The 21,982-nt window shown below is 44.2% G+C and overlaps 1 protein-coding gene across 2 annotated transcripts in view; it reads right to left on the reverse strand.

Moving 5' to 3' along the window:
• LRP8 (LDL receptor related protein 8) overlaps nucleotides 1-17,241 on the reverse strand; it is a 198,077-nt gene extending 180,836 nt beyond the window's left edge. For both annotated transcript variants that reach the window (XM_052800853.1, XM_052800852.1), the window contains exons 1-2: nucleotides 17,080-17,241; nucleotides 16,089-16,208 (exon numbers count right to left, since the gene is read on the reverse strand). In XM_052800853.1, coding sequence (XP_052656813.1) covers nucleotides 16,089-16,208; nucleotides 17,080-17,149 — 190 coding nt within the window. In that variant the 5' untranslated portion in view covers nucleotides 17,150-17,241. The remainder of the gene's footprint in view (nucleotides 1-16,088; nucleotides 16,209-17,079) is intronic.
• Between the last annotated feature and the right edge of the window lie 4,741 nt (nucleotides 17,242-21,982).

Consider the following 21,982-nt stretch of genomic DNA (forward strand, 5'->3'; position numbering starts at 1 on the left):
CCATATTCAGCCCCTGCCTGAATAAACACCCCACATTTTAATAGAGCTAAGTACCCTGCATCTCTTGATGGTTATAATGAGACTTCTTGTTTTCATTTTTAAAAATATAGCATTTACTGAATAACCTAAATATTACTTTTGGGGCCCATCTGCCCCACTAATAGTCAAACGGGTAAGGTAGGCATTTTTATTTTCCTATTGCTACTTATTGCGGAGAAAAACACCTTACTGACATGCAGTTGCACCCTTCCAGTTCTCTGCATTGACAGCGATAGTCTTCTGTATGCAAAGCCAGTTCCACAGGAAATAGCAACAATAAATCAAAGAAAATGTCTCCTGGTTTCCTCTTGTGTATCTGCTGCTTGGCAGGTTTCAGTAACTGTGCTGTCACCCCATCAGACTTGGTCATGAGATGGGGAAAGTCACTCACCTTTACAGCATGACAGCTGGGATCAAACAAGCATCATCTGATGCTGGAAGGGAGTTACCCACTCCCAAAGAACTGGTGAGGTCTACGTTATGCAGAACACACCATCACAATTATTGTCAGCAGTCTGAGGCTAAGAATGAACAGGCCTGAGCACAAACAGCTCTTCATTTCCAGATGAGGACTTCCTCTGATGACATTTGAGGTTAAGTTTACACAGTTTCTTTGGGTGAGGAGGGGAGAGCCTGCCACAGAGCCTTATGAAACACGGATATGTTTTGTCAAGCTTTCAGCCTGCCTTTCCCATCACATCCTCTTTCTGCCCTTTATGGGTTCTCCACATTGAGCATATTTTCTCAAGAGGCATCAGAAGTTCCATTTATTTAAACCACAAAGTTCAGGCATGGCTGAGTTTCCAGTTGGCTCACCAGATCTTGCACATGGGTCTCATTCTCAGCCCTGGTGACATTTTATATTTCTCTTTAGGCTTCCTTGTCTTCCAGTGTCTGAGCCCAATCAGGAAAGCTTACACTACAAGCTCTCTGTACAAGGAGGCACCTTTCCAGTGGAGAACTGCAGACATAATTGTTCAAAGCACCCAAATCCCACAGCCAGAGGTTGCTTTGTCACACTTCAGCAGGCCTGGCTCTCACTTGCATGTTCCCCCAGAACACGGCCCCTGAATGTTGTCCCCAGAGGGGCTGCATGAAGCCTTCATGAACAACATTCTCCGATACAAGGATCCGTCCAAGAGCTGTACAATTTTACTTTCTAGCCACCTTCCTAGAAAAACTTTGTAATACAATAGATTCAGCAGGACTGAACCACGGCTACCTGCTCTTCATCTGAAGGGGAGATAGCATGCTGGAAAACACAAAGACAGTTTGACTCACTCATTCAGACATAATGTTGTTTGAACAAAAGTTCAACCTGGCAAAAGCTCAGCAAAACAAATCTCCATCAAGTTCATACACTTATAAACAAATGCACATCAGGGATAGAAATGTAAAGTGCCTACTCACATTTGGCAATTCTGCCTGGCCATATTCTGCAGTCAAACTAAAAATCTAATACTCTGGAAGTGTTTTATTATCTATGTATTACAGGAAAATGCTATTAATATTAGCTGAGGGATGGCTACTGGAAAAGCAGGATGTAAGTTACAATACTGACATAACAGAATGAGAGAGGTTTACAATGACTCACTAAATACTCACACAGCAACAATAAACTCGCTTTGAACTCGCCAAGAGTTCTGCTGTGCAATCTAACAGCCTGAAGCTTACCAGGAGAAACAGCCTCTTCAAATGGTTCGGGGTTTGGGGTTTTTTTTAGGTTTTTTTGTCAGTTGAATATATTACACAATATCTAAAACAGAACACGAACATAAAGGGTTTTTTCATATGCAAGTGGATGAAAGCAATAATATTGAGGCTTCCCAAGCCATATGCAGGCCAGGATACTGTCAGGAAGGACAAGGAGCTTCGACTGGGGATACTCAACCCAAGCAGTGGTAGGAGCATAGCCTGTACACCACTTTGTGGGACTGAGAAACGCTGCCTATTTCCCTCGGGTCCATGCCTGCTGTGACAGATAAGGCTGCAAACTGCAGGCCAAGCCTAGACAAACCTTAGCTGCTGCTATGTTCATTGTCAGGGCAGGGTGAACACCAGAGGCACTGGCAAGTCAAAGCGACTATGAGGATTTTATTGCTATAAGCAGGCTCTCAATACAATTTAAATATTATGTCAATCCTTTAGCCTTCCTGTGGTAAAGTTCTGACCTACACACTACACCTATACCACACTGAGATCTCTGGGTCTTTCTGCTCCAAAAAGCAAAGAGACCTGAGGTTTAGCACACAAAGAACCTGCTTTAGCTGTAGGAATAACACACCATCTGTTGGAGTGAGCTTAACCAGTTTCACAAAAGAGCAGAGCTGTAAATGCTGACTAACCAGCCTACCAGCAGATGAGGTGGCAAATGAGTCTCCAAATTGAAAACAGGATCATTCTTCAACTATGGATATCACAAACCAAAATATGCCTGTGATTGAACTTCCCTTCAGCAAGACACTGGAGAACACAGGCAAAAGAAGTACTGGATACAGACTGAATGAATAGTCAATAAAATACAGATGGTTTCTATTTTGATGGCTTGCCTACAACAAGTCCTCACACAACCATGGAGCTGGGGGATGCATGAGATCAAGAATAGAATGAAACTACTGAATTACCAAGGAGCTAGTCCTCACTTGGACCACTGTTTTGTTCCAAGCCCAGAAACTGCTGCTCCCCTCATCGAGTCTACTCTGCACATAACTAGGTGGGAACTGACAACTTGACTGTGATCAAGGATCAGACATGGTATCTCCCCAGCAAGCCTGCTCTTCTTCTTGCACACCATTATTCCTGCCTGCAGTACTGCAGAAACCACTTCAATCTGTACCATTACAAAGCAAACATCACGGACCAGGATTAGACCTTGATTTTTTGTAGGTCCACGATGATGCTCCATGCACTTCTGGAGGCTAAAAGAAAACAGGGTAATACCCTAATAAAAACTGCTGCAGAAAACATTTTTGTGAACAAAACAGGACTGAAACAATTGACTTTTGAGTTTGGAAAGGTTCCCCATTGTCAGCTGTGACTGTTTATAACTGTGGAGGACAAAAGAACTCTTGAAACATCACTTAAAAATGTGATGTTTTATCCAGCATATTCCCCTGACAACATTGCTCCTGTCACAGTTATTTCACAAGGCTTACCTCAGGAGATAAAACATACCCAAGGTGAAACTGCCTGGACAGGAGACAGTGGCCCTGTGTACGCTGGAGGAGCCCCTGCCAGCATGGCTACGTGGGTACAGCCCTGCAGGCACAGCGAGGCCGACCAGGGCATTTCTCTCAGCAGAACCTCAGGGACCACACAAATCCATCTCCTTTCAGCCTTTATGGGCCCACAGCAGCAGTTTTTTCCAGCTAAGAGACGTCAATCTCAACAGAGCTACGCCAGCAGGGAGAAGGTCAAGCCTGTGCTATGAAGCTACAGGGCCAAGTTGTTAGTCAGCAATCTGAAATAACAGATCAGCATTTCCTCAGACGTCTGCAGCAGCAAGACCAGGCTAAGCCATCACACAGACAAGATGTTTTCTTTCATCAAATTTCAACACCAGGCAAGCGTGCTGTCCACAGATTAAAGTAATAAGGAAACCCCACCAAATGTAACAATTAATTAGAGCGGAACACACTGCAAATATCTTCCCCAAATCCTGAGATACTCATCGTTTAATATTTTGATTTCTAACACTTCAGAATCAAATGAGATCCTTGATCCTTCAATTCATAACTAGTGAGAAATATAATTATCTCACACACACGGCACTAACAGGTACAAATCTTCTCCTTCCCATCTATTGACAAGAATTTATCTAACATAAGACAGTGAAACCTGCATCATTCTTATGTCAAACTGCTGTAAAAATCTCTGCTATTATAAAAGCAGATAAAAACACCCAACACAGTAACAGATAATCCCAACTGATTAGTGTAGAAAAATGACATTTACACATGCCCTTTTTCTATGCTAAAGGTCAAGCTAATGCATCATAAAGCTTCGTCTACAAGAAATTCACTGCAACCAGCTCAGGGAGAGATGAAACCAGCTTTCAGGTGTGCCACACTCACAAAAAACAGCCATAATTAAAAAAAAAAGGGGGGGGGGAATTTTGGTTTGTTTTTCTATGTCTCATCAGCCTTGTTCCTTCCCTCAAGAAACCTAATCCCATAAGACTTCAGTAAAAACAAGTAGCAGGGAGAAAACCCTATGCAAAACAATACAGCAAGATTCTGCCCTAAACTAGTCATTGAATATGTTTCTAATGCCACATTCAAACTCACACTCCCCCACAGAAAGGAAAAAAAAAATTCTTGTGGGAAGGGGGGCAAATTAGGTCCTGTACTTGGCTGCCTTCCTCCCCCTCTGTGGTTTTCACTGCCAGAGAAGCATCTTTTTTGCACTCTAAAATTAACCCTGTGATATGATAATGAAGCCTGCACAACACGGTACAGAAAAGGAACCTGTTAGTAACAAAGATCACTGCTCAACCCTTACTATTATGGACAACCCACTGACAGCTATCCAGCTTGCACAGAGAAGGAAGGAAAGTAAGTCTCCTAAAAGGATATTTTGGTTTCAAGTTTTCCTGCAACACTCCTACAGTGTGCTGAGCCACTACAGATGAAGCTGCCAGGGCAACAGCCCTGTAAACTGAGGACCCTGTAAACCCCAGCACAAATCTGACTCTTGCTGCAGGAATGCAACATTTCCCATGGTGCTCAGTATCTCAGTCCTGACCTTGAAAGCTGGAGGATCAGGACTGCTCAGTGACAGGTGATGGCTTTTGTTCAGTGAAGACACATCTTCTGGGTTATCGTTGGTTATCATTTGCCAATACACTTCACAGTATGCCCAACAATTTGGTGCACAACTGCCCTGAACTGAATTGGACTCAACAGTAGGCAGGTGTGAAGCTCCACATTAGCTCTGGTCTCTCCAGCACTGTCACCCTAGCAGCCTCAACCTGGATTTCAGTCTCCAAGTTTAAAAATACTGTAAATGAACTAAATAGATCTAAGCGGGGTGAACTTAGAAGCTTCTAGCCAGCTGAAGTACAGCATTTGTGCAGGAGCCATTAATCCTTTCTACAAGTATTTGCACAAAATAAGGCTGGCAGCATTCACGTGATTGCGTGCGTAATAAAACGTGAAGAAATGCTTGCTGCTCACAGCCAAGCTTTGCAGAGTCTCATTCAATGCCTGAGCAAGAGAAGGTGTTAACAAAGGCTTTGTGCACTGCTGTTGAGGATAGGCACTCTGCGAAACAGGGCCATGAGAATTAATGGCTAAACTCACGTGGAAGGACTTGAAGGAAAAGGATTGTAGCAAGGCAATGAGATCCTGCATGCGAGCCTGGGAAAGGCTCCACATTGCTCAGGCACATGCTCATCCACAACCATGAAGAAAAATTAACTACATCATTTATCATTTCGCTCTAGAAGAGGGTGCCTGGATTTATACCGCAGGCCCCAGGATTTCTCCCCGGCTCCACACTCACACTCTTTGAAGTGCCATGCCACAATCAGAGTCCCTCCAGTCAAGAACTGGACGGGTGCGATTCTTTTCAGCACCTGTCAACACAGCTCCTTAATCCTTATTTAACTTCAGGGATCAACATGTATTGGCACCTTGGGGAAACATACACAACACATTATTTTATGAAAAATAGGACAAAATTCTGTGTTAAAGAGCTCTTGTGTAAAGTGGAACAGAAATCACGCAGCAAAGAGCAATTCCTTGAAGTAAAGCGTGCAATTTCAATACACCAATGTGATCCTGGCAGAGATTGTTCCAGAGCTTCCCTTCGAAGCTCATTATTTATCATCCACCAAAGAACTGTGCCAATATAGGTTACCCCTTCTAAACTGTATAATGAGCCCAACAGGATCACCCAGTAGCTCTCAGCTAATTTAAATGCTACCTGTTATTGCCACCAAGGTAAGGATGCAGCCCTACTTATCAAGCTAGCAGAAATGAATATTGTTGCACAAACTTAGGAGTTGTGCAATTTAAATTGTATCTTTATTGTTTTACACAAGAAAGGAAGAAGGAAAAGAGGGGCAGCAATAAAGTGTGTAACAGCAAATTAAATTTTCCCTAGTCATCTTGGTTCTTGCCAAAGATATGTTACAAATAATTTATCAAGGCAAGGATGCACTAGTGATAAATTACTTCAATAGTTAGTGCTCAGATAACAGCAAGGTGTGGACATGGAGGTAAAGGAGGTCTGGAGAAATGGAAAGAACTTCTTTAGCAACGAAAAAATTTGTCACAATCTCAAAACCAGGACTTTTGGCCAGCTGAAGAGGTGGCTGCAGCGATGACTGCCCATATACAGGCTGTACCCTATTATCTTTTAGGATATGTTAGAATGTACAAAAAGAAAGAAGTCCATTTTGAAAAGCAAAACAAACACCATGTTCCCCCTCAAACATCTGTATTTTGTATGTCTTTAATACTAAATACAAGAAGTGATCCATTTGAAGCATTTCTTGCACTTGACCCAACACTAAAATTTTGAAACAGTGAGTTATCTCAACACCGGGATTTTTTCTGAATATTTTGCAAACTATATGACAAAGGCAAAGGCTAAGTCCTTGAGCATTCATTTAATCCAAGGAACATGATTATCTGTGCAAAACAATGTGATAATGGACCAGAAAACAAGAAATTGGGAACATTCTTCACTATGTCACTAATGTTCACAATGAGCTGCTGAATCACTCTACAGCCTTGGGCAAAAGATAACTTCTCTAAGCATCAGTTTTCACATCCATAAGATAATATTTAGTCCACTTGTACGGTGAAGATTTATAGAAGGCTAAACTGCTAACCAGCCACTGGATGACAACGTGTAATCAGTGTAACACAACTACACTAACAAGAATAGAACCACTCAGTTACAGAGACAGGAGGTGTATTTCTTGGCCTGCATCAGTCAACACTGACATTTGTTATCAAAGAAACTGGAGCATTTCTCTCTGTTTATAAGTAGCTGCACAGAGGCAATTGTGACTCATCCTGAGAAGTCTACAGGAACAGCTGTAAGTTTACATCTGAAATTCTTAATCCCAGTGCAAGTATATTCACTACTCCTGCTATCACTGATTTTTACGTTCTTAACTACTCCCTGGATCACACAGAGTAGCATCATATCTGGACAGAATAGGGCCAGCAAATGCAGCAACCTTTACTGATACACAATCAGTGATAAATCAGCAAGCCAAGCAGCTGGTAGTGTAGGAGACCCATGAAACACGTCTGGAAAGATACCTACAACTGTACTCATCTAGATCAACTAAAACAGAAAAAGCCTGAAAAGCCACCAAAGAAATTCATCACATTAACTTTATACATGGAAAGCAAAGGTGGACAGAAAACCTCTACTGGGTAATGCACAGCTGAACAAAGACTTGGGATCAAAAGAAAACTTTGATTCACCCTTTGAAATTAAGCAAAATGTCACCTCAGTGTACATCATACTACATATTACGTCTCTAGGAAGGAAGCATGAAAAAATATGAAACAAGGCCAGTTAAAATACAAAACAAAGTTAAAACCTGGAATTGGAGCAGTTATCTAAATGAGGAAAAAAGTACAGTTAAGAGTTTACTGTCAGTTGTACACACTAGTTTCTTCAACAATTATTTTTTTAAATTGATAAAACTATGCTATAGGCTACTTGGAAAGGGAGAGAAGTCTACAACAACATAACATTTCAAATTTAACCAAAATCAAGAGGAAATTTCCATCTATTTGAATGGATTTTAAACACACTCTTTTCCCCCTCTTTCACTGTTTTGCAAGTAAAGAAATCACACCCACAGAAGCTACACAAACCAAGCTAGAACTCCAGAGAAGATAAAGAAACTTACAGCAGGCAAAATTCTCACCCAGGATGGACAAGATTCTGCAGCACTAATGAATTAGATTTTAAATCATATATCTGTCTTTAAAAATAAAAAGTAATCACAGCACAGAGAGCAGTTGCCAAAAAGAGCCCTTCTGATTCTGCAAGTACAGGACTGTGATCCTGCTGCCATGGAAACTAAGTCCCTGACTGCTCTGGTCCTGGTACAGTGCCACACATGCTCTCAAGCATTTAATAAATATTAATAATGCAAAAATAATATTGATGTATCAGAGACAGAACATCTAAGAAGAAAAACTGGCAATAAAGCTCACTTTACATGGCTGCAGCCCAAAGGCTACTAGCCTTACTCCAAGCCAGCTATAAATCCTGTTCTCTCCTAGTTTCTAACACTTGCTCTTGGCATTAACTGTAAGGTTAAAATGACCACCAGGCCTTAGCTCAGACTGAAAAAAAGCCAGGAAACCTGGAAGAAATATTGAAACACTTCCACTAGTCCGACATATACCTCTGCAGTAAGCAATATGTTCACACGCACTGGACTGGTACGTAGGAGGTCTCGTTTCTGTTCTTGGCTCTGCTGCTGACTAATTGTACAACCACAAGTCACTCAGGGCCAGCTCCCACCTGCAGAAGAGCTGTAACACCATTTATTCACCTCTTCATGAGGAGCAAGGCTATAGGGCTGCCAGGTCAGCCTCAGCTATGGGGAAAAAGTCATGGTCCTTACCAGGAACAGAACCACGGTCTACCAGGGCATCATTATTGAGGCAAGACACAGAGTGTATCTCACCCTGAGAGACCATCAGAGATGGAGCTCACATCCCTGCTTTAAAAATCTGGCTTCTCTTAGGTTAAAATCTGGGTTTTGAAAATATTTCAGTTTGGGTGGGTTTAGTCTTATTTTTCAACTAGCTTACAGCATTATTATAACTTTTAAAGTCTAATCAGTTTGTTATCTCTTGTATTTCAGCCGGCATTTTTCACAGAGCAGAAAATCTGCATTAATTTTATCACAGGGCCTTTTACCCTCTTCTCTTCCCTTGTGGCTATCTAAATGTTAATAATTTTAACAGGAAATAGAGGGTTAAAAAAACTACACTCAGCATTTTCAACACTTACCACACACGCACCATAAAATAGCGTAGGCTTCCCTTTGCCTAGAACCAGCTGTCTGCACTGGAAGCAAAGCCTACTGGAGCAAGCAGTCTGCTTTTCTACCAAGGACATGCCACTGCATAAGAAAACATGCAGCAACACAAATCTTCATCCCCATCACTCAAACTCAGCCTACTGATTTGTTTTCCTGGGCAAAGCAAAAGAAAGAAAAATTGACATCTTATGGCATTTTATAAGGTGTGTAATGACACAGAAAAGCAGAGCTGAGCAAAAATATGCTTTGGGAAGATCTTTGAAATTACCAGGGAAAAGCTGCAGGTAAATGGGAACGTTGTAGAGAGGAAAAGGCCATCAGAGAAGCAACAGTACATGGACCAGGAGAACTTCACACCACATCAAGTCTACCACAAACGCATCTCTAATACAACATCACAGTCTCTGAGGCACACCAAAGACATGGTAAATTTGCCAGTGAATTAAAAAAGCTGGTGCCATTAAAAAAAGCTAACAGAAGCAAAAGCTGGGTGTCTGCTCTATTAGAAACAGCAAGAAAATCAGTAATTGTCAGACATCTTCAGGCATTACAGAGCGTTTAATGGTCCTTTAGGTGGTCAATGGAGTCAAGAAAACTCATTATTTCTAGCACTGGCAACCTCTTCATCTAGGTGTGTCAGATAAATGTGTTTACCAACAAATTACACTTGGTTCCTCCAATCTCATAATTTGTCCATTTGAATTAATCTGTAAACATTTTATGATTAATATTAAATTATCCTAAGTATCTTCCACTCTAATCAACCAATAAGAAATCACATCTCAAACCTGTGCTAATCCTGGGTCTCTAACACTGCGGACAAAAGAGAACTGGTCTACATTGACTTTTATCTTTTTATACATTAAAATGCTCTGCATGAAGCTTGCCTACCTTGGCTCAAAATGTAGAATATGTTTATATTCTCTGAAATGAGAGCTCTGAGCTCTTTGATAAACAAACCAAGTCACTATCGGTTTTGACTGCACTTTTGTAATTTCCTTCTTGAACTTAATCATTATTTTCAATCTTCCCATTCTCCTTGACCTCAGGAAAGCTTTTCAGATCACAGCTTGTTCCTGTAACTGTATCTAGAGCAACCCATCTGCTTTCTTGCTATAGCACAGCAGCACTCCACAAAATCGAGTTCTCTTCCCTCCACAGGCATAATGCCCCCAATGGCTATCCCATGCACCCGAGTTCCCTCTTCTGTCTTTTCAGTGGTTCTATTCCAGTTCTCTCTCTCCTTCTTTCCCTGACCATGAGCAGGAGTGACAGAAAAACATCACCTCCTAGAAAGCAGTTTGTATCTGGAGATAATAAAACTCCTCAAGCGAATGTGCCAGGAATTGGGGAAATGGAGAAGGGCATGTTTCCCACATGTACTTAATGCTTAATCTTCTACATAAAGGAAGCAGCAAAGGGAAGATAACCCAAACCCCCAAAATATGCAAGTTAGTTTTCTCAGAACAGACAATGGGAATATAACAAAAAAAGGAAGATAAGCATATAACAACATTCACTGTGGAACACAAGAGATTAGTAAACTGGTTTTGAGCCTAGCTTGCACATGAACACAGTACAGACCAGGACGGGTAGGCAACAGGCACACAAGCAAGCAAATGAGCCCTGCCCCTCTGCACCACACTTCCCAGTGCTTCCAGTTTTGGGATGAGCATGCAAGCTGGCCACGCAACTCAGTTAAACTATCACTGACATGATCAAGAGCATATGACCATGCATATGTCAAGGAAACCTGAAACTCTCCACGTGGTGATGTGCACATATTGAAGACACACAGGCATCTCCAGAGTAACATGCAGCTATCACTCAGCACAGAGAATACTGTCTCAACACTGAACATGAAGAAAAATTGGAGCGATAGATAACAGAGGACAAAAAAGTTATAGAATATATGTGGCAATTGTGACTGCTTGCTGTCTCACTTTGTCATGTCCCAAAACCTGCAAGCATGGCACACCATTACATTCCTGCATTTGAAAGCCACTCAGGCCATATTTAACTCTTCACAGGATCCAGATTTTAGTTCTCAAACAGGCTTTTGATGTAGTTTTATTCCCAAATTCCAGCTCTAGTGAAATTTGAACTGAAAAGCAAGGAGAATATCAGGCTGCCTCCTGGGCTTTCACATAGGCAGCAGGAGTCAAACTCTCTGTTGATTCTCTATGCACAAAGCCAGCAGGAGAACAGGAGTCTTTCTTCCTCCTGATAGCAAGGGAAGCGTGTCTCAGCTATATGGTCACATTCTGTGGCCCCAAGGCAGCGCAAGGGCTTAAGTAGGGGGAAGTTCGCTGATGCCACGTGTTTACCCTGAATTCTGGACATGTAGGAACAGTCTTTGAAACATAACTCCCTTCAGACTGCATCGCATACCTGAGGCAGCCTCAGTCCTGTCCAGTATAAAATAACCCTACGAACGGTACTCACCAGAAAGCAACACCACAGAAAGGATCCCAATACAAAGATGGAAAATGGAGCTTTAAAAGAGAAACAGTAATTCTGCATTTGGCTGTGTCCCCCTGCAGGCAGGTATTACAAAGCTGAAGTGGCCTTGCAGCTGGTGTTTCATTTTACTGGTTAAGCTACTGCTTGCTTTTTGCAACTATACTCTTTGCCACCTTTAAGGATTAATCGACAGTGAAACATTTAAGCAGAGGTCTTCCAGTCTCTTCTACCCACTCTCAGGTCTGGGTTAAGATAATGTGAACCCTACTTGCAGCAGAAAAATAAAATCCTATCAAACATAACCATCAAACTAAGAGCTCTTATTTTGTGTCAAATATATTGTGCCTGGCTGCAATTCGCAAGTTCTTCCTTGTTTTGTGCTGGCTGCAGTGGCAAGCAAGAAGAAACGTGCAAAACTGGGCAAAAAGTCTCCAAGAGCCACTCCCCCATCAAAGCAGCTCTCTAGGATTTTCCATTCTGGGCGACGTGTCACGCAGCAGCAGGCACCCTGGGCACACAGCTTGCGGGCCCTGAGGCAGACCCAGCCTTGCAGCATACACCTATCCTGAAAGCAACACAGAACAAACCCCAGTATCCCACATTCTGAGTATCTCAGCAAGGAGTGATCCTTTGCCAAAACCTTGTGCCCCAGAAAACGGACATTTTTCCCACTATAAAAATAGCTTTGGTGTTTTACAATGTTGCTGCTATACGGTTAAGGAAAAGTCTCGATGACTGTGTATCTCCGAACATTCTCTGAAATAGGTTTTAAAATTCAGTCCTGACTTTCCGGAGCTTCCCGAGAGGAAGAAGCATCACTTGCTTATACAGCGAAGGAGTAAAATTCACCTAAAAAATCATGTTCAAAACTGCCCTAGAGCCCTGTCCTCATTGTGTGGATCACATACAGTGCAGATCATGACAGTGAAAGCTGTAAATTCCAACCAGGTTTTTGTCTTGTCAGGCCTACGCAGACTGCATTGAGCTCAAGCAAATAATTTTGCACAGAGCAGAGTCAATAGTCTCATACAGATTTAAAATCTGTAATAGCTACCCAAGACTTCTAATTCCAGAGCTTAAGACTTCATTTCCCCAGCAGTCCAAACACCGTAACTTTCACTATTTTTCTCTTGGGAGTTTAGTTTCAGTAGATACACAGGAACATTTTAAGGAACTTCTCCCTTTTTCTTTTCTTTCCCATAAAATGCTATAACTTTCTGAAAACATGACAGGAAAAAGGCATCTTTATATTTAAGCAATCTGTATACAACTTTATGTATTTCCACCACGCACACAAATTAGTTATCTCCTTCTCTCTTGTTAACACTTCACAAGCCACACGTCTACAGACAAATGAGCACTGCCTCCTTTCTTCCTGGTAGCATCCTTTGCTACAGTTCTTTTGCTACCAGGATTTGTTTCCTTTTACTTCTTGTAAGGTAGTAACTACATTCATACTTACTTGCTACCTACATCTCTATTTGCTTCTTTTTTTACTTTCCCCCAACAGGCAAGGCACTTTCTGCAATCCCTATTTTCCTGCTTTTCCCTAAATCCTCAGCACTTTGTCTTCATACTGCGAGTCATCTATTTTTCCTGGTGGTCCTTTGACCATCATCAACATTACTAAAAGGACTTGGCAACACTGAAATATGCACCATATGCAGAACTGATAGTTGCTCAAATAAGAAAGACCAGAGAGGCATGAAGTTTCAACTCTAAAGATGTTTCTTGGAGTATGCTAAAATTGTAAAGATAATTTAAATTGAACCAAAGTGATATACACAGTCTAGACTGTATCACAGTGGGTATCTTACAAAAACAACCAAGGCATGATAATCCAAATAGTGTGAGCAACAAATCCCATTTCTCTAACATACACCTAGCATCTACTGCTATCACAAGTGAACCATGTGGCCAGAATGCTCATAAATTCTGCCTTCATCAGCAACATCAGTTAAAGTTAAGAAAACATGTTAAACAGCTTTTTTTCTTAAAGAAAGGAATCCAGTTTGGTTTTCTTGATTTCATTAATTTCCCAGAAGTAAAACCTCTAGCCAACTGCCACATACCAAGAAAGAATTTGGCCCTATGGTATATAAGAAGGTGGTTATTGAGGAACCTACAATAAACTTAACACACCTTACAAACCACTACTGAGTAATCTGATTTGTGTAAAAGCTGAGATCATTACTTTTCCATGCTTCAGTTCCTATATTTGCCATATTAATTTACACATCAATCCTATGGCAGATAACTTAACTACCAACCACAACAGAAAAGAATTACTGAACGGAAAGCAAATTCCAAGGAGATGATACAGGATGATTACTGAGACATTCTCCTCAGAGTTTAAAACTCCTTTAAAAAAGCCAACATTATACCAGCAAAGCTTAGGGCGGGGGGGGGGGGGGGGGAACAAACAAACAAAACCCCCAAAACCCCAACAATGTCAGTCATACACAAAGATGGCTTCTAGTAGAAAGCACACAGAGTGCTGCCAGAAAAATTACCTCCTTCCAGCACTATTTAAGATACTCTTGGTTACAAAATCTTCCAGTGTACATAGACCACCTACCACAAGGACAAGCTTGTTTCATAAACCAATTTTTAACACAGATGAAGACCATCCTATCTCTTCAACAAAAGAGGATATACACAAGCAGCAATGAGGTATTACAAATATGTTATCAACCGTGGAAAAAAGCATCAGCAAGTAATTACAGGGGTTATCAGGGTCCATATCAGTACTCATTACCAGCAGGCTACCTGCACATTCTTTTCCCTCTCCATCACCACTCCAGCATGCTGAGTGTTCCAGAACAGTTTCATCCATCATATATGTTCATAAAATAGCTTTTAAATAAATATCTGTTTATTAGAGCAATAATAACAGAGGTGATATCTAGAAACAAAAACGCATGGAACATATTCTTTCACCCAGTGAGTATAACTCTAAATATTATATATGCTGAAAAGCAGTATGCATTTTTAAAATGAAACAGTGTTCAGAACAATGTAAGCAAGAAAAATGTGTGTGAAAATGCAATTTAAATGTCTTTCAGACTGCTTGGAGAAGCAACTGCAAAGTCAATATATATATATGAACTAAATTAAGAGTCCATGAGTAATTTCTGTAGTATGCTCCCCAATCAATAATAAATGCCAAGTTCAGATTAAAGTGAAGAACTCTTTCTGATGTCTCCACATCCAAAAATTCTTTTTCCTAACAAAAGTCACCATTCTACCACAACCTAGCCATCATATTTTTACCAACCCCAAACCCAACAACTGTAAAAAAAACCTCTGAGATAAAACTAAATCAGATGCAACTATCCATCTAACCATTCTAACACAGCACAACTCAGACAGAGCTGATATTCAGCAGGAAGTTGTTTACACTCTCTTTTCTGACACAATGCTTAGAGGGTGGATCACAAGGAAAAGGGAAAGATAAAAAAGCAGCCCAGATACTGACCCACTCACTCATGCTAGGCAAGGAGCTCAGGCCACAAACCTACTCTTCAATGTGGAGTGCAGAGTGCAGAATCTGTTCCTCAAGATGCTACTCCAGCCACGATCCCAACCTCTGAAACAGCAGTTCCCAACACGTCTAGTATCCTACAGAGATAATTCAAGAGACATGGTACTTGCTACAATATTTGCAACTTAAAACTCCAAATTAAAGATACTTCTCTTTAAGACTTAGGCTCCATAACTTCTTTTACAGATGCTTCTTACACTCCATGGTTGAGACAAATTCTCCTAGGCTGTCAGAAGCTGTAAGCAAAATAACAGAGAGGTAATAACAGCACAACCCTACGAACTACCCAAAGTTTACCGGGTGCCACTCACATGCACGAGGGCCACACCAAAGGAGAAGGCAAGACTGCCATCTTCTCAGGATTGAAAGTATAGATCTCCTTGCCCTCTCTTCCCTCACACTACCAGGAAATCTGTGTTATGCGGCTGAGACTGCCAAGCAGTGCTACTTGTTCACGTCCCTTCTCCTCACCATGACTGCAAACACCTATTTAAACATAAAATTCACACCAACTCCACATCGTGTGGGACGCTTAAAAGTAAGCTGCGTTTCACATGACCACCTGTCACTGGCCCTAAGCATGGGCTCCCCGGGGTTAAACACCTCTCCCAACTCCCCTGCGCCGATCCCTTTAGACGCTCTGAGCAGAAACGCTGCTGGAGCCGAGGGCGGAACTCACGGCGGGCAGGGAGACGGCAAGGATCTGCCAGGTGAGCGCATCCGCCGGACTCGCGCGGCCGCGTCACCCTCCGGGTGTCCCCGGCCGCGGACGGCAGCGAGGAACCGCTACCCCGCGACGCGGAGCGCAGCCCGCGGCGGGCCCGGCCGCCGCGTCACGGATCTGCTGCTCCCGGCAGCCAATCGGGGCCGGAGCCAGGGACGGCGCGACTTCATTCATTCATTCATAAAAAAGAGGCGCAGCGCAGCTGGGAAGCGCGCCCTTCCAGGCTCGGCGCGGGGAGGGCCCCCCATTCCCGGCTCCCCGCCCCACCGTGCCGGGGGACGGACACTCACGGCAATCCGCCTCGTCGCTGTTATCCGAGCAGTCGTCGTCCTCGTCGCATTTCCAGATGGCGGGGATGCACCGCTCGTTCCGGCACTGGAACTGGTCCTCCTCGCACTCCTTGACGGCGCCTGCGAGACACGGGGCCGCGCCTGGGTCAGCGGGGCGCGCTCCCACGGCGGGGCGGCAGGGGCACCCCGGGGCCGCCTCGCCGCCCGGCCCCGGCCGCGCACAAGCCGGGCAGGGCGCCGGGAGCCGCCGGCCGAGGGTGGGGGGCTGGGGCTGGGCTCGCCAGGGCAGAGCGGTTCGGTGCGGGGCTGGGGGAGACGCGCCTCCGCGGGAGGACGGCGGTGATCCCGAAGCTGCTTTGTGCAGGGATAAAAGGGACCGTTCCCGTGCTTCCCCGCATTGTTTTAAAGGCAGGGGCAAAAGGACCCTGGGAATAGAAGACGGTTAAGCCCGAAATGCAAAAGACAAAGAAAAATGATAAAGCACACCGATGCCGGGACCTCCTGCGCGTCCGTTACCGGGGCAAAACGCACAGAGAGATACCTGGGGACGCGGGGGGTAAGAGGCACCGGCGCCGTCCCGGGAAAAGGGAACTGACCCAACTAAAGTTGAGGGCGGGGGGGGGCGGACGGGGACGGAGCAAATCTGCTTTGCAGACACGGTGCAGCGCTGCTTTGATGAGGCACAAATCTCCTCAGAAAGGGATTAAAGGTGGCAGCTCCTGTCACGAGCGGCCGGGTTGCATTCGCCCGCTGAAGAGCGTGCCCGGCCCCCGCAGATCGCAACCCCCGAGCGCGCCCGACCCTCCGCAGGTCCCAACCCTCGCGCGGGGCACGGCGGAGAGCGGGTGCCCGCGGCCGCACACCCCTGGGTGCCCGGGCAGGCAGGACGCTCGCCTCCCCCCCCCGAGAGCGCCGAGGCGAGGCGCGCACTTGCCGCAAGCCGCGGCCGCCCCGGCGCTGAGGGAGAGCCGCCGGGCCGCGCCGGACCCACCTTTGCCGAGGTGCAGCTTCAGCAGCAGCAGCTGGAGGAGCAGCAGCCGGGCGAGCGCTGGCCGGCACATGGTGCTCGCTCCCTCCGTGGCAGCGCGCCGTGTGTGGGGTGCGCGCAAGCCGGCGCGCCGCTCGCTGCCCCGTGCCGATTGCGGCCGGCGCCGCCCCCGCCCCGCCGCGCGCCGCCGCCGCGCCGTGACGCGCCCCGCTGGGCGGGCCCCGCGCGCCGCCGCTCGGCACGGCCCCGGCCGCCGCCTGCCGCTGCCCCCGGAGAGAGCGGCACCACCCCCCCCCCGCCCCGAGCGCCCAGCCCTGCCGCCGGGACGAGCCCCGAAAGGGGCCGTACCCCGAGAAACACCTGCGGGACACCTCTCTCGGCACGCCGGTGTAGCGGCGGCCACCGAAAGCCCCGCGGATGGCACACGGCGCGCTGGGGCGCACGTTCCCAGGCCTGTCCGCCGAGAACGATGGCCTTGGCCGCCGCGGCGGCCGGGCTCACCTGCTGCCGCTTCGCGAGGGGCGAAGCGCCGCCACGGCTGCGGGAGGTGACGGCACCGGGAGCGGCAGGGCCCGGGGAGAGCGGGGCAGGCCCAGGCCCCGCCGCGGTAACCGCGGAGGTCTCGCTGGGACGGGCAGGCCTGCGCCGGTCTGTACCCCGCACATAGGGTCGGGCCCTCAGGTCGTGAGCCTCCCTCCGTATGCCCAGTTACAATGGCGGCCTCATTCATGATCTTAGTTTTATTAAGTCAGTTAAACACGTGGACTCTTTCAAATGGCCTTGAGTCACAAATTGCGTGCTCTCCTCATTGCTTCAGATCTCCCACTGAGGGATTTCGTTATGACCATACTGATGTGGTCATCTCCACTTAACTGCGTTCACATTACTGAAACAAGTACGAAGTACACTAAAGGTGGCAATCTCCCTCCGCAGGACCGGCTCACCCTTGGTACTGCTCAAGCACATGCGGCTTGATCAGTAACTACAAAGGACATGTTTCACAAGCTGTCAGGGGCCGTGTTTATCACTCCATTTGCACAGTGCTGATGAGAAAGCAGTTCACCGTCTTTAATTAACACTGTTCGTACAGTCAGGATTAAGAGTATTTCAGTAATCTTATTATGAAAAGATATTTTTCAGGAGTAACTTGAATCTAACATCACAATGGGATTAACATGGTTATATGTGGTGTGTTATTTTTTTTAAAAATCAAGCACTAATTTTACATAATCCAATGTAATAAAACTTTTTAGTTTCAAACCCTGAAATGCCATTGACTTCAGAACTGGTCCGCCATTTAAAAACACACCTGTGCCTTTAACAAAAATTTTGCAAGTCATTAGTCAGTAGTGTCACTAATGCATTTGAATCATGTGAAGAGGAGAAGAGCTAATCATTGAGCTATTTCAGTAGCAGCTTATAGAGTATTAACAATTCAAGCCTTTTTGAACAATTTTTTAGCATGCAAAATGTAGCACATGTTTGTGTTGGCTGGATCAATGTGACAGATTACAATAATTGCTTAAAGCAAATGAGGTATTTATAATACATTAGGTCAAATTTATCTTTTTTAAATGTGCCAAAACACAGATTCATAAAGCCGCTATAATTCCTAGCCTCATTCTTCTCTTTCCTAAATTAGTTTAAATTGGAAGTGGCTCCGAAGACAATAATGAAGCTATCTGGTATGAAACAGGTGTGAGTGTGCAAAGCATCAGTCACAGCAATGATTTGCTACGATTTCTACCAGAATTTTGTTTTATTAAAAAAACCCAAATAGGTATTTTGGGTTGAATGGCTCTTACAGAAAACAAAAGTAATAAGCTTGCTTTGAGTGAATTGCTCTGATGACACCCGACCAACAGCAATTTCAACAGCCTTCACTGACCAGCCATTGGAGGGGCTACTTGTAGCCTAGTACCATCTTGTGGACATATGTGTCTCCAAGGAATTGCAGAGGCAAGAAGGAAACTAGAGGTGCTAAAGGGGAAGTAAATTGGGCAAGGGGACCCATTTGGTATGTAAGAGAAATTAAATCTAGTTTTATCCATTATGTTCCAATAGTTAATTAAGACCATTAATTTACCTCCCAAGGTGTGTCTTTTCCAGGAGCTCACCTCTTGAGTCAGAAACTGGAACAGGAACTCATGCTTCTTTTATCCAGACTGTATGGAAATCTGTAAAGCAACAGCACAGACATTTGGCCTAACAGTAAGTCTCCAACAGCTGATACGCAACAGTTAGTAACCACCATATACAAAATACATTCTAATATACTGCATTTGCTAGTTGGCAGCTGAGTTTGCTTATAGATTTGACACACATAAACCAGTCTGTCTCCTAATCTCAAGCCTGGTTATGGTAGGTGAGACCAAGGGTCTCTCTAGCTCATTCGGACCCACACTGCAGCTGACAGCAGATGCCTGAGAGCGAATGGAAGACCAGAGCCAGCACATAGCAATGCTTGCCCAGAAGTTTCATATCTTCCAGCCATTAGTGGCTCGAGGACTTAGTGAGACAGCGGTAGTGTCTTTGTATTCAAATTGTCCTGAATAAGTTTTCATGAATATCAGTTCCTTTTCAAATGTATTGTAAGTAAAAGCTTTAGCAGGAGTCACATCCTGAAGGAAGGAGCTCCCCAGCTCTACATGTTGTGTGAAGTACCTCTGCTTCACGTTGCTCTGCCCCTGCTTGGTCCTTACTAGCTCCAGGTGTGTAGCACAGAATGTGTGCTCTTGCCATGCATGGAAATATTTCAGCTTAAAAGTAATGTAAGTAAACTTAGGAACACAGTGCCACCCTCATGATTTTTAGAAGACCAGCACAGAGTTGAACTACATGTTCCTTATTTTTTTGATCGGTCCATAGCATAAGCGTGACCCAGCTTTATTCAACACTTCTCAAGCGAGTACAGGCTCCTGCTGTAGCAGACTGTTTCTCCACTGGCTGTTTTGTATAGTTTTTATTAGGAATTAGGCTCAGGCTGCTGTGTCAACTCTTTTTTCTCTCCATCTGAGTGACTGGTATGTTCTACCTCTATCTACTAACAAAACAAAGTCATCCTAAAAGTTCAGGCAGACCAACCAGCAATGGGGCAGCCTCAGCCCCAGGGCACAAAGAAGATGAAAGCAAGAGGCTCTCAGACCATGTCAAAGTGCTGTGAAGGAAGGGACAGTTCAATATCCTGCTGTATGTGTAATCTGCTAATTTGCTTCTACTTCTGGTCACACACTGCTGCACATTAAACAACACAAACTAACACAAATCAGCTGGCCATTAACAGAGGTACATCAAAACAGTGAAATGCTATTTTTATAGAGCTCTGTCCAGATGGGGCTTCCCATCAGCTAGCTCTGCGTCGTTCATCACTGTTTCTTTGATCTGTTTCACAAAATTATTTTTATAGCTGGATTTTTTTTCCTGACACAGAACCCAGATCTTTTTTCCATACTTACGTTTTTCAACAATTGGTCACTTAGATCCATATGTTTCTCATGACAGCTACAGCTTATACATCAGAGAAGTCTCTTCAGTGTCATGATGAATAACTGATACCCTGCACACTGGATTTTCTTCAGGCTTGAATTAGTATACCAGGTTCTTTTGTTGTTTACTCACACAGGTGTGAATATACACACCCTTCCAATCACAGATTGTATTCGAATTGGAAAAATCATTCAGAAGGATGTAAAAAGCAATGCACCAAACTTATTTTAGTGAAAGTTTGTCTGGTGTTTCCAGCCTTTGTCCATCGTATGTACGCTTTCCCTTGATTTGCAGAACACTACCTCACAGGTTCAGACCAAAAGTCCATCTTGAACAACACGTTACAAGCACTTCCACCTGCGTACAATACCCAGGAGCATTTTAGTATTCACACCACAGCTGATGAGGCCACAGACCAGCCGTGCAAGATGAGGTGACCAACACCATCCACACTGACTTAGAGATGGGCAACACTTTTCATCTAATTTTAAGACTGAGAACCTGGCCTTGATGGTGCCAGGTTAGAGGAGTATCAGACTTACCCTGGCTTATTTACTGCCACTCAAAATCAGGAATGTCAAGAAGCCGTGGACCTCCCCTGCCCTGTGACCACTGTCAGAGAGACAGCCCCAACCAAAGAGAGCTCTCTCAAGTATGGAAGAATGGCAGGTGCTTCATTTTTTTGTCAATAAAATCTTTGCTAAATGTAAAAAAAAGATGACAGACTGTCAAGGAAGAGAAAGAACAGGACTAGTGTACATATACTTCCACTGGGAAGTCTCCAGCCTATCTGCCGAAACTCTTCAAGCCATGGAGACCAAGTTTCCTAAGCTATTTGTACTAATGCCCCTGTCTTTTTCCCCAAACAACTTAATGTCCTTCTACAATATATTTCTTTTTTCTTTCAAAAGGACATTTAAAAAACTGTCCCTCTCTATTTGTATAATAACCTTTGAAAATATCCCCTGTCCATTAGGCTGACTTTTTCAGTCTTGTCTTTCAACTAATCTAATTCCTTCTATCCCCTTATGGCTTTTAGAAATGCTAACGTAATATGTTTTGCAAACAGATATTTAAATTAAACCTTTTAATTAAAGTTAGTTGAACCAATGCACTAGCAGCCACATCCCTTAAACTGCCAAATGATATGTCAGTACCTGCAATATTATTTACATTTAAAAAAAAATTCTCTTGCCAAAACTACTGTGAGTTTTCAGCTATACATAGTATTGTATATTACACTTAAAACTAAAATTCATTTTCTGCTGCTTCTACTAAGTGAGGCACAAAACAAGCCACAAACCCAGTGGAGCATAAATACAAGTTCAATTCTGATCGGGACTTGTCCCTAAGACTCTTGCATAGCTCCTGGCTTTTACCTACTGTGCTCAAAATGACTAACAGTTTTCACAACCTTCCT

This window comes from Harpia harpyja, chromosome 11, assembly GCF_026419915.1.
Source record: "Harpia harpyja isolate bHarHar1 chromosome 11, bHarHar1 primary haplotype, whole genome shotgun sequence".
NCBI classification, from domain to species: Eukaryota; Metazoa; Chordata; class Aves; order Accipitriformes; family Accipitridae; genus Harpia; species Harpia harpyja.